Consider the following 9,672-nt stretch of genomic DNA (forward strand, 5'->3'; position numbering starts at 1 on the left):
ATTTATTAACAATTAACTTAATTTTATTATTTTTTTCTTTTGTTATCTGGATAGAATCCGAAAGCGCCGAAATGATGAAAACACCTGAGAGGACAAATACATGAGTAATATTTTGTTGGAAAATCAAACCCAGAACCATGAACCAACATGGAGGCTGCAGCTTAACCAGCTAATAACGAACTTGATTTAAACATATGTTCGTTATGATGGTTAGTCTGTCTGGCTAACTACAAACTTGTAGCCTAATAAAGGTGCATCTGAATACACAAAATGACACAAAACCTTTTAGATTTTTCCAGCATATTGAGAAAGTTAAAGGTTATTATAACGGCATAACTTGGAAACTCGAAAACTTTCAACTTTCCAACTTTATTATCTGACTTTGAATGGTATTCCTGGGAGATTTCCAAGTAGGAAATTAGTATTTCCAATATATCCGACAGCATGTGAATGCATCGTCAATTACCTCATGGTCCTCATGTGCAATAATAACTTCTTGTATGTAGGTGCAACCGTCCTGTCACACATCAATGACAGAGGAAAGGAAATTAAACTCAAGAAACTGATTAATTTAAAAAATTAATTTATTCAAATCCCCAGCTCCCCATAAAATAGAACATTACCTCATAAAAAACATATAAAGTACAACACATTCAAGAGCAGTATTAACATGTCTAATGCCACAACTGCCTCAACTTGGAAACGTTCAAGTGTTTAACTCGCTGTAACGGCCACATCCAAAACAGTTCTTATTTATGAATTTAAAATCATCCATAAACGAACTGCAGCAGACATTTCTCGCTTTTCATAAGTAGACTTGATTGTATTAGCGTGAATCTAACTGATAATTTAGATTTTTATTTATTGGACTGCCGACATCAGTGGATAGGACGCAGTGTGTGACACTTCCACAACAAAATCCCACATGTCCTACTTGTAATTACCACTAGGAACCTGGTGTGAACTGTTTTCCTGGTTGGTAAATCCAACGTGACTTGAACGCAGCATAACGAAACACAAGCCAGTGTTTTTCAGTTGTCCTTTTTATGAACGGGTCGTGGAGGGAAGAAAATCTCTCGCAGGTTTTGGACGATCCCTCTGCTGTAGTAGCGTCTTCTGGAGCGGTCGGGCGCCGGGCTGCAGAGGTGGTCCGCCGCGGCCGGGCGGCAGTGCCGGCAGACGAAGCCTCGACTCTTGTACCACTCGTTAGAGGTCTGGTTGGCCAGCGCCAGGTAGGAGTGGAACAGAGCGTAACCCGCCAGCAGGAAGAAGACGAAGACCAGGAAGCCCAGCATGAAGACGATCCGGGGGAAAGTCAGGAACAGATGCTGTGGGAAAGAGAGGAAGAGGGACATTGAAAACACAAACACAATTGTTTAAAGAGTTAAAAATAAGATAAACTATTGAAAAATATGACTCCTACTCTGACAAAATGATTACTGGCATGAAAGTATGAATCAAGATTAAACATTATTTAAGTTAGGAGCTAATAAAAGCCCTTGTACAAGAGGCACTGGAGCTGCCTAATGTCCTGCCATAATCACCATGATATATTAAACATAATCAGTTATGCTAATGAGGCCATTAATTGAGCTAATTAATGCAATAATTAGCAGTCAAAATACTTGTCTTCACATAACCTGGGTGGTATTAATAAGAACTCAGTATGTTTAAGCATTAAGGAGTTTTACTGTAGTAGTTTTGAGAAAATCATTTTTTTCCTCATTAATGGGCAAATTTATGCAGCAAGGTGATCATCTACTCTATAGGAGGAAAGTGGGATGGAGTTTCTAATATGTATATTTCTTGCTATGTATGTGTATCATCAGTGTCAATAAACAAACAAAAACAAAAACCCTATTCCTATTGCTATTACAATTATCATGATTTGGCGATACGGCCTTCATCAATCAGTTTAACTACCGAAAACTGATTAATGTGTGATATTATAGCGTGAAAAAAACGATTTATGCTGTCTTGATGATTGCGACATCAGCAGGTAGTTTTTACATTATTATTGCAGCAAAAGCGATGTATGTGAACAATATTGAGTCTCACCTGTATGACGAACAGAGGCCCCGCCTGCTGCTGCTGGCCGTGCTCGTCGAGGTAGCTGGCCCTCAGGAGCCCTGAACGCAGCACGGCGTGGAGCAGCATGTCCCCCGTCAGCAGGGCGATGTCTCCCGCCATGGCGCACACGCTGAACAGGTACAGCAGGAAGTAGCGCGTGTTCAGGGCCCCGATGCAGTTGTTCACCCAGACGCAGTGGTGGTCAAAACGCTGGACGCACCTGTTGCACACTCCTGGAAAACAGAGTGTTTAGACAGTCAGCTGAGATATTAAAGGGGCAATGAGTAAGATTTCTTCCCGTAGGAAAAAACAACCATAATAAATCTGGGGTGATAGGGTTATTGATCAGTACCAATGACCTAATGATTACATGGCCAGGTGCTGAGATTTCTGGCTACTCTCGTTTGGTACAAAAATTCTTCCATTTCCATTTCAAGACACTCTGACACAATGATGGAGGACACATTTCAGCTACAAAGGCTAAAAATTCTTGTTTACAATCCAAAAAAAAAATGACAAAGCAGTGTCATCATCCAGTATTCACCATGGCGATACATCACCTCTTCACTAGACCTTTCTGTTGGATCTCTGCTCTAATTAGCGAGCTTACTCATCTGTAATGCGCTATTGTGAAAATTAGACTTTATTGTTTGTGTTAAATACAGACCACTACTATAATTAAGGAGTGTGGGGGGTGGGGGAGTGTGTGTGTGTGTGTGTGTGTGTGGGGGGGGGGGGTTATTATTGTAGCAAAACACCTGAGAACTTGCATATTTGAATTCACATTCACAGAAAATATTGTATGTAATATAGTGTCCTAAATTTGAATTAACAGACAGGATTTACAAATGTTCAAGTCAATATTTGACTGAATGGAATGGAATAGAGGCTGCAACTTGTAATATGATAGTTGCTCAAATTTTTTTTTTCTTCTGTAATACATTTTTTGAGTACAAGTACAACTCAGTGATTAGGGACGGCCCTACGGTGATTGTGTAACCAATCAGAAGAGCCGTTTAAAGCAGCATTTTCAGCAGCATTTTCTTGTTTGTTCCAATCTAAAATCTAAAATCCAATAGTGGAAGACGACTAGGAAAATAGCCGGTGAAACAACTCAGCAAATTGAGATTTTATTGAAATTAAGTGCTGCTTAATTTCAATTAAAATTTAGCTGTGGGGAAAATGGATATCCCGGGGTTTTTAAGGACATGTACAATGTGTTGTAATGGTGTTGAAAGCCATCATGAATGCAATATTAATTTAATTTGGGGACAGACTAATTAATAAAACAAACGTATTCAACAATGTACTCACTGCAGTGTTTGGAGCGAGCGGGTTTGAGCAGCTGGCAGGTGGGACAGGAGACTCCGGGGTGAAACATCCTCCGGTCGTACGGATAAATCTGCAGCTGGCCGGCGACCCGCTTCTTCGTCACTGTGCCTGTCGGAGAGAGAGAGGAGAGAGGAGAGAGGAGGGGGGTTCAGAGGAAATAATGCCCCGTTAAACTTTATACTAACATGACGCACATACTGTAGGAGTTAAGGACCTCACTCTTACTTATCAGATGAAACACTCACTGAAACCCACATGAATGTTATTTTTTTATCTGTTAACCCACCTCCGGATCTAGTTAAATAAGTGAAATTACCTGAAATTGCCTACTACTGCATTAGATTAGATCAAACTTTAATGATCCTTGTGGGGAAATTAGGTTGTTGCAGCGGGGAAAAAAGACAAAACGGAAACAGAATAAATAAAAATATACAATAATGGAAATGGAAAAAAAAGAGTGTATGTGTGTTTTACTGTACTGTGGGTGACCTGGTGTGACGTGTCCGGGGATTACCAGGATCCCCCAGAAAATGATTTTACCTTCCAGATAACTGACTGAAATTACCGGTGTAAATGGGTAAAATCAAATTACGGATCTCCCCTGGTAATACTAATGACGTCCAGACATGGTTAAAGACTTTAAAGTATAGCTGCACACTCATATCAAATAAATCTTTGTCATCTGGATTAGGGTAAGAGTTAGGGTTAGGATGTCAGCTGATGAACGCAGACTTCCCTTCTAAAAGTATCTCACGCGTCACTAATACAAGTCAGGCATTTCCCTGGCCTTTCTCATGTGATTTAATCTTACATCCCATTGCTAAGGGGCGTGTGTGACAGTTAAAACCAGTTAAAACCTGGATCCCTCTTGATGCAGAGGTAGAAGAAGAGGGACTTGACGGCCAGCAGGACGTAAGGCACAGACAGGCTGGTCAGAGTGGTGTCCATCTCCCTGCAGTAGCCGAACACCTCGTAGGTGAACTCTGCATACACAGCACCCTCCAGCAGGATGTGCAGGTAGATGAACATGTTGTTCCTGGAAAGACAGCCACATCACAAAGACTGAAGGCAGATATATAAGAGTAGACCCATCTGAGAATAACTTGAAAAAATATACACTACCAGTCAAAGGTTTTGACACACCTCACTGAACGCATTATGTTTTTCATTCTCTTAAAGCCATTTTGATATAAAGGCTTATGCTTAAATGCTTGAAATTTGTTTCTTAGACAAATATAAATAGTGAAGTTGATGCCTATGGATGAATTTCTTTCCAAAGCCTTTCCATCAAGGCTACTTTAAAGAATATAAAATATAAGATAGTTTTGATTTTGGTCACTGCATAATTCCATTTGTGTTATTTCATTGTTTTGATGTCTTTACTATTATTCTAAAATGTGGAAAATGGTAAAAAATAAATAAAAATGTGGTGTGTCCAAACTTTTGCCTGGTATATATATGCATGAGAGTGGATTTATTCCACTACAAACCTTTGATGAAACAGCCTGTGCAAGGTCCACTGTGAAAACCTCTGAAGCCATTTAGGTGTAAAAGGTGCAGTTAGCTGTGAAGAAAAGCAAAAATCAGTTGTTCAAGATCCACAGCTTCAGTTGTGTCCCATGTATTGAGGTACTACAGTGTTACAGCGCCACTCGGTGCCAGTCTGTAGAAGTACAGTTGGGAGATTCTTCACTCTTACCTTGGATATGTAGTTGAAGAGTAAACTAAAGGGGGTTTGCTGCTGGCCTGAGTATCTGCAGACCAGAGCTATGCACGCCAGCACCACCGCGACATAGACAGCGAAAAGAGTGAGGAAATCCATGGTTCACCTGGCAGGTTCAGACAGGGAGACAACAACAGGTGTTTATGCTACAAACTCACTAACAGCTGACTAGCAACTCAACCAAGCTTTACACTGTAGGTCCCATCGGCTTTTCCTACGTATTTCGTTTCGATTCAGTTAAGTTTAAAGCGTGTCTTCCTAAAAACCGCCTCAAATGAACAACTTGTGTTAGCAAGCTAGGTCAGTTATCTAACGTTAGCAAAGCTCCACAGCGATATCTCTGCTTTCTTTACTTTACCGAAGCTATTCATTCGTTCATTCCCCCCCTTACCTTTTGTCACAGGTAACACATAGCTGCCTTTCAGTGATTTATCTTAAGTAAACATAGTTGTGTTGGTGGTGTAGCCACCCGCTTCACTCTCGGTCCATTCTCATGTTCTGTAAACACTGGGAATGCTACTTCCTTAGCATCGCTGCGGCTAACTGCCAAGCTAACAGCTGATGAATAGAAGGGCAGGCATTGTTTTGTTAACCTGCTGAGGCTGGTGTTGCCTCTGATGAGAGGGGATGGATCTCTAACTATGGTTGTATATATGTCAGCTCTGATTATGCAAAATATTAGGACAGCAAAATAATATAAGTGCAAAATACTGGGGACACTAATTGCACACACTTTTCCACAATCCATGCATTACTTGTAAAGCCTTAGGAAATAGAGCCTAGGCACTCCAAAATAGGTATTTGGCTATTCATTATGAAAATATTCAAAACTGTGCCCAATGCTGCACAGTTTGTAAAAGTCAAATAGGCTAGAATAAAGGCTTTTGAACATATTTTAGAGTGTCTTGGATCTCTTTTTCCTCATGGGAGACCCCTTTTCCCACAGAGCGCCCAAACCTACTATCTTTAACATCAGAGCTAAGAAGCCTTCCAGCCTTCTTCAGTCTGTTTTTCAAGATCTCAAAATATTTCTTTAACCCCGTTTCCTGGATGAAGGGGAGATGTGGCGAAATCAATAAGCCACAGTCTATTTCATTTTTATTGGAGCTCAGATGAAAACTGTACACAACACTCTTGGCTTCAGTGTCTAACTAAATGGCTTACTCAGTGATCTAATGTTTTTCTCTCTTCCACTGCCACCTACTGCTCCACACAATGCAACAAGGCATCACAAGACACCTGTTGGATCTGGTTGCCGACTTGGCCCCGACACTCATGTTACAGTCCACAGTGCCGGAGAGCTCCTGCAGGCTGCACGCACATCTATGGATGCTGTTTAAAAAGGTACGGGACGCATGATCAGACTGGACTTTTGGCTTTGATCATTTTGGGTATCTCTTTATGGTGGGGAGTTGATAGGTCACTCAGCATTTAGTATATTTGTAGATATAGTTTGGGATTTGGAACTGTTTCTAAATGTTTTCCAGTTTATTCATTCTTGCAGGTCCCTTAATTGTTAGTCTATAATGTTAATTTAGAAAATACCAGTATGATGTGAGTTTTCTTTGACAAAGTGGTTAATACAGGTTGAGGCTGTCTTACCACTGACTCAATTGCCTGTCAAATGTCCATTTTCTCTCGCTCTCCCTTACTCAGTCACACGAGTAAAATATCCATCTTGGTTGAGGTGTAAGAGGAGAGTTTGATTGAAGGCAACAGCGTCTGTTTGGAAATACAACCATTTGTGTTTAATTATTCAGTTGGTAACGTACTAGCTGCTCCTTATTGTCTGCTTTGCCGCTAATGACAGTTAACTCATATGAACCAACCTGTCCTGTAGGCTTCATCTCAGGTACTTTCTCTTCAGAGGTGTTGACTGCATCTTGTTAACTGCAGCGGCATCATCAAACACATGCTGACTTACTGTCAGATAAAGGTAATGCACATTTCCCAGCAAGGGTTCCCCCAAATCATATCCTCTCTCCCATGTCTTCCTCCTCTACTCTCATATTGAAGCAAAACCCTTCTGCCTCTCTCCTTAGCTCTTATTTCTCGTATTTCTTCTTCTTGTACATGATCATTTAAGGGTCACAAGAGTATTGTGAGGACACTATGTCACTGGCCCTTGCACTCCTTATTACTGGTTGCCTGTAATGTTGGTGATCTAGAACAGTGGTTCTCAACCTGGGTGTCGGGACCGGCCAGGGGATCGCAAGATCATTTTGGGGGGGTCCCGACATGATTTATGGTCTCCCTGAGGAAGAGCGCCAAGCTTGAAACGTGTTGCATCTGAGTAGCTGCTAAACCAAGCCTATATTTCTGTTCATTTATTGCTTTGAAGTGCTTGTATTTTTTAGCACTATTTACAGCAAATAAACCTCTTGTTTTGTGAATAGTTTTCAGCCTCTAGGCCTCCTCTGATAATTAATCAAATGAAACAACCTGAAAAAGGAAAGTCATTCTTTGGTTGATCTGTTCACCACCATATGCAGTCTGTGACAGGGGGGTCGCAGGTAGGAATTTCTTCATCTTAAGGGGTTACAAGCCAAAAAGGCTGAGAACCACTGATCTAGAATATGAAACTCATTCTGCTGTTGCACTAAATTGTAAAATCCCGAGTGTTTTCGCTCCAGCTTTGACTGATGCTCAGTCTCTGACATAGACTGCATCTTGTGACTGCAGTGTTTTTATCACACATGCTGAAGTGCTGTGTCCCGAGGGTAAAGCATATTGCCTACCAGGGGTCAGTGAGGATTTCCACAGCTCTCTGTGTGATTGGGGGGGGGGGGGACACAGGGAGGGGGGCATGTGTTCCTGTTCATGACACATGAGGGGTGGAGGGGGATCTGAAGATTCATCCCTTAATCCTACTAATCCTATGAGCCAAAGTCTTAAATTGCCCCTGCTCCTTCTCAATGGACTGAACATTTAGGCCCTGCTCACATATAGGGAAACACACATGCACACACACTCACACACACACACACACACACACACACAGACTTCCAGGCAGGCAGACGCTCCAGTTAGTACTCATCAAGCTTTCTTGCATCGACGCTGAGCGATTCTGGGCCAGGAGCGGCCCCTTGGAGAGCCACCTAGCCAAGAGAGGAGGAGGAGGAAAAAGACACATCGGTGTATTTATAGAAAAATGAGGCCTCACAATACCCTTTTTGGAGAGAGAATTATTAAGGAACGGAGTGGCGCGGGTGCACGCGTCCCAGTTTTCTGATTAACACTGTGCAAGCGGGCCGGCCCTAGGATGAATCAGGGATGAGACGCAGGACTAACTCCTTGACACACTCACAGAGAGACTTCACTCGCTTTTCATGCACAGTCACCCCGTGCTCATGTGGAGGCTGCTATGGGTTTCAGTGTGGAGGACTCTGATGATGGGGCAGTGTTTTGAAATCTTCACCCCTTTCAGTTTGACTTAGGGTTGTGTTTTTTTTTCTGCCGTACTTTTATATTTGAGAGGACAGATTGGATATTAGCCCGGTAGCAGGCCGCCTGCTATTTTGATATTCAAGATGAAGAAGTTCTTGCAGGTCAGAAAAGGCAGATACTCGTTTCGGCAGAGCAAACGGGGCTCTCGGTATCCGCCTAAAGATTTCTGTAAGTCTTTCATCAGCTTCGTCCACTGTGTGAATCCTGCTGTGCCGTGGCTTTGGAGGCTGTGAAGCACATCATCACCCTCCTGCTGAACTGTAGGGTTAATGGTAGATTATATTTAGCAAAAGATCTACATTTTTGTAATTCTGTATTTGGCAGTAGTAAGACTCATATCAGGAATGTTTTCGGAAAATTGTCATATGTGGGTTAATTCATTCTCACTTTAATATTCCAGCTTACATTTCAAAGTCCAAAATTTGGCCTTTAAGTTATGATGGCCTATATATTTGTCATTTCTCTCTCTTTTACTTGCTGTTTTGTATGCAGCTATCTCTTCCCTGCTTAAAATGCATCAGTGCAATCAGTAGCAGTTTATATTGCATACTTACAAAGCTATTCAACAGCAAAGAGTTGCATGTCCTCTGAGTGAAAGAGTTGTTGGAGGAACTTTTTCCCTCAGGCTCATCAAGGTCAAAATCTCTGCGATGCCTTAATTTGATTGGCTCCTTTGGAGTTTGTGAACCAGGTCAGGGACCAGTGAGCGTGTCATGGTTCAGCACAGAGGGTTACAGAGCCGCACTAGAGAGAACAACTCCAGACAGGAGAGATAGAGGAGGGAGGAGAGACACTGCGCGAACACCCAGCATTTAATCTCTTTTAAAACATGCAAAGGATTATTTGATCCCAGGGCTTGTTTTTGACACTGATAGGTTTGACGTCGATACTAGCAGCAGGTATGCCAGTGTTTAGTGTTTGAATGTTAGTGGGTCTTCATCTGTTTTAGTATGCTGTGTCAGGTTTTTGTCCTCCAAACTACCAAAGAAGACCTGAAGACGTTGGATTATGACACTTCTTCTCTTCACCTTTTTCCATCCCCAAATCTAACATCCTTTTCTCTCCCGCCTCACTCCCTCTCCTCCTCCCCTCCCCTGAAG

General features: G+C 41.9%; 1 protein-coding gene across 1 annotated transcript; it reads right to left on the reverse strand.

Moving 5' to 3' along the window:
- Nucleotides 1-566: 566 nt before the first annotated feature.
- Nucleotides 567-5,614, reverse strand: zdhhc4 (zDHHC palmitoyltransferase 4). Its single transcript, XM_071911852.2, has 7 exons — nt 5,517-5,614; nt 5,102-5,231; nt 4,893-4,966; nt 4,260-4,438; nt 3,385-3,510; nt 2,059-2,303; nt 567-1,328 (listed from the first exon to the last, which is right to left on the reverse strand). Exons 2-7 carry the CDS (start codon nt 5,222-5,224, stop codon nt 1,032-1,034), a joined length of 1,044 nt encoding a protein of 347 aa, XP_071767953.2. The 5' UTR covers nt 5,225-5,231; nt 5,517-5,614; the 3' UTR covers nt 567-1,031.
- Nucleotides 5,615-9,672: the final 4,058 nt, after the last annotated feature.

The sequence above is a fragment of the Centroberyx gerrardi genome, chromosome 20 (assembly GCF_048128805.1).
Source record: "Centroberyx gerrardi isolate f3 chromosome 20, fCenGer3.hap1.cur.20231027, whole genome shotgun sequence".
Taxonomy (NCBI): Eukaryota; Metazoa; Chordata; class Actinopteri; order Beryciformes; family Berycidae; genus Centroberyx; species Centroberyx gerrardi.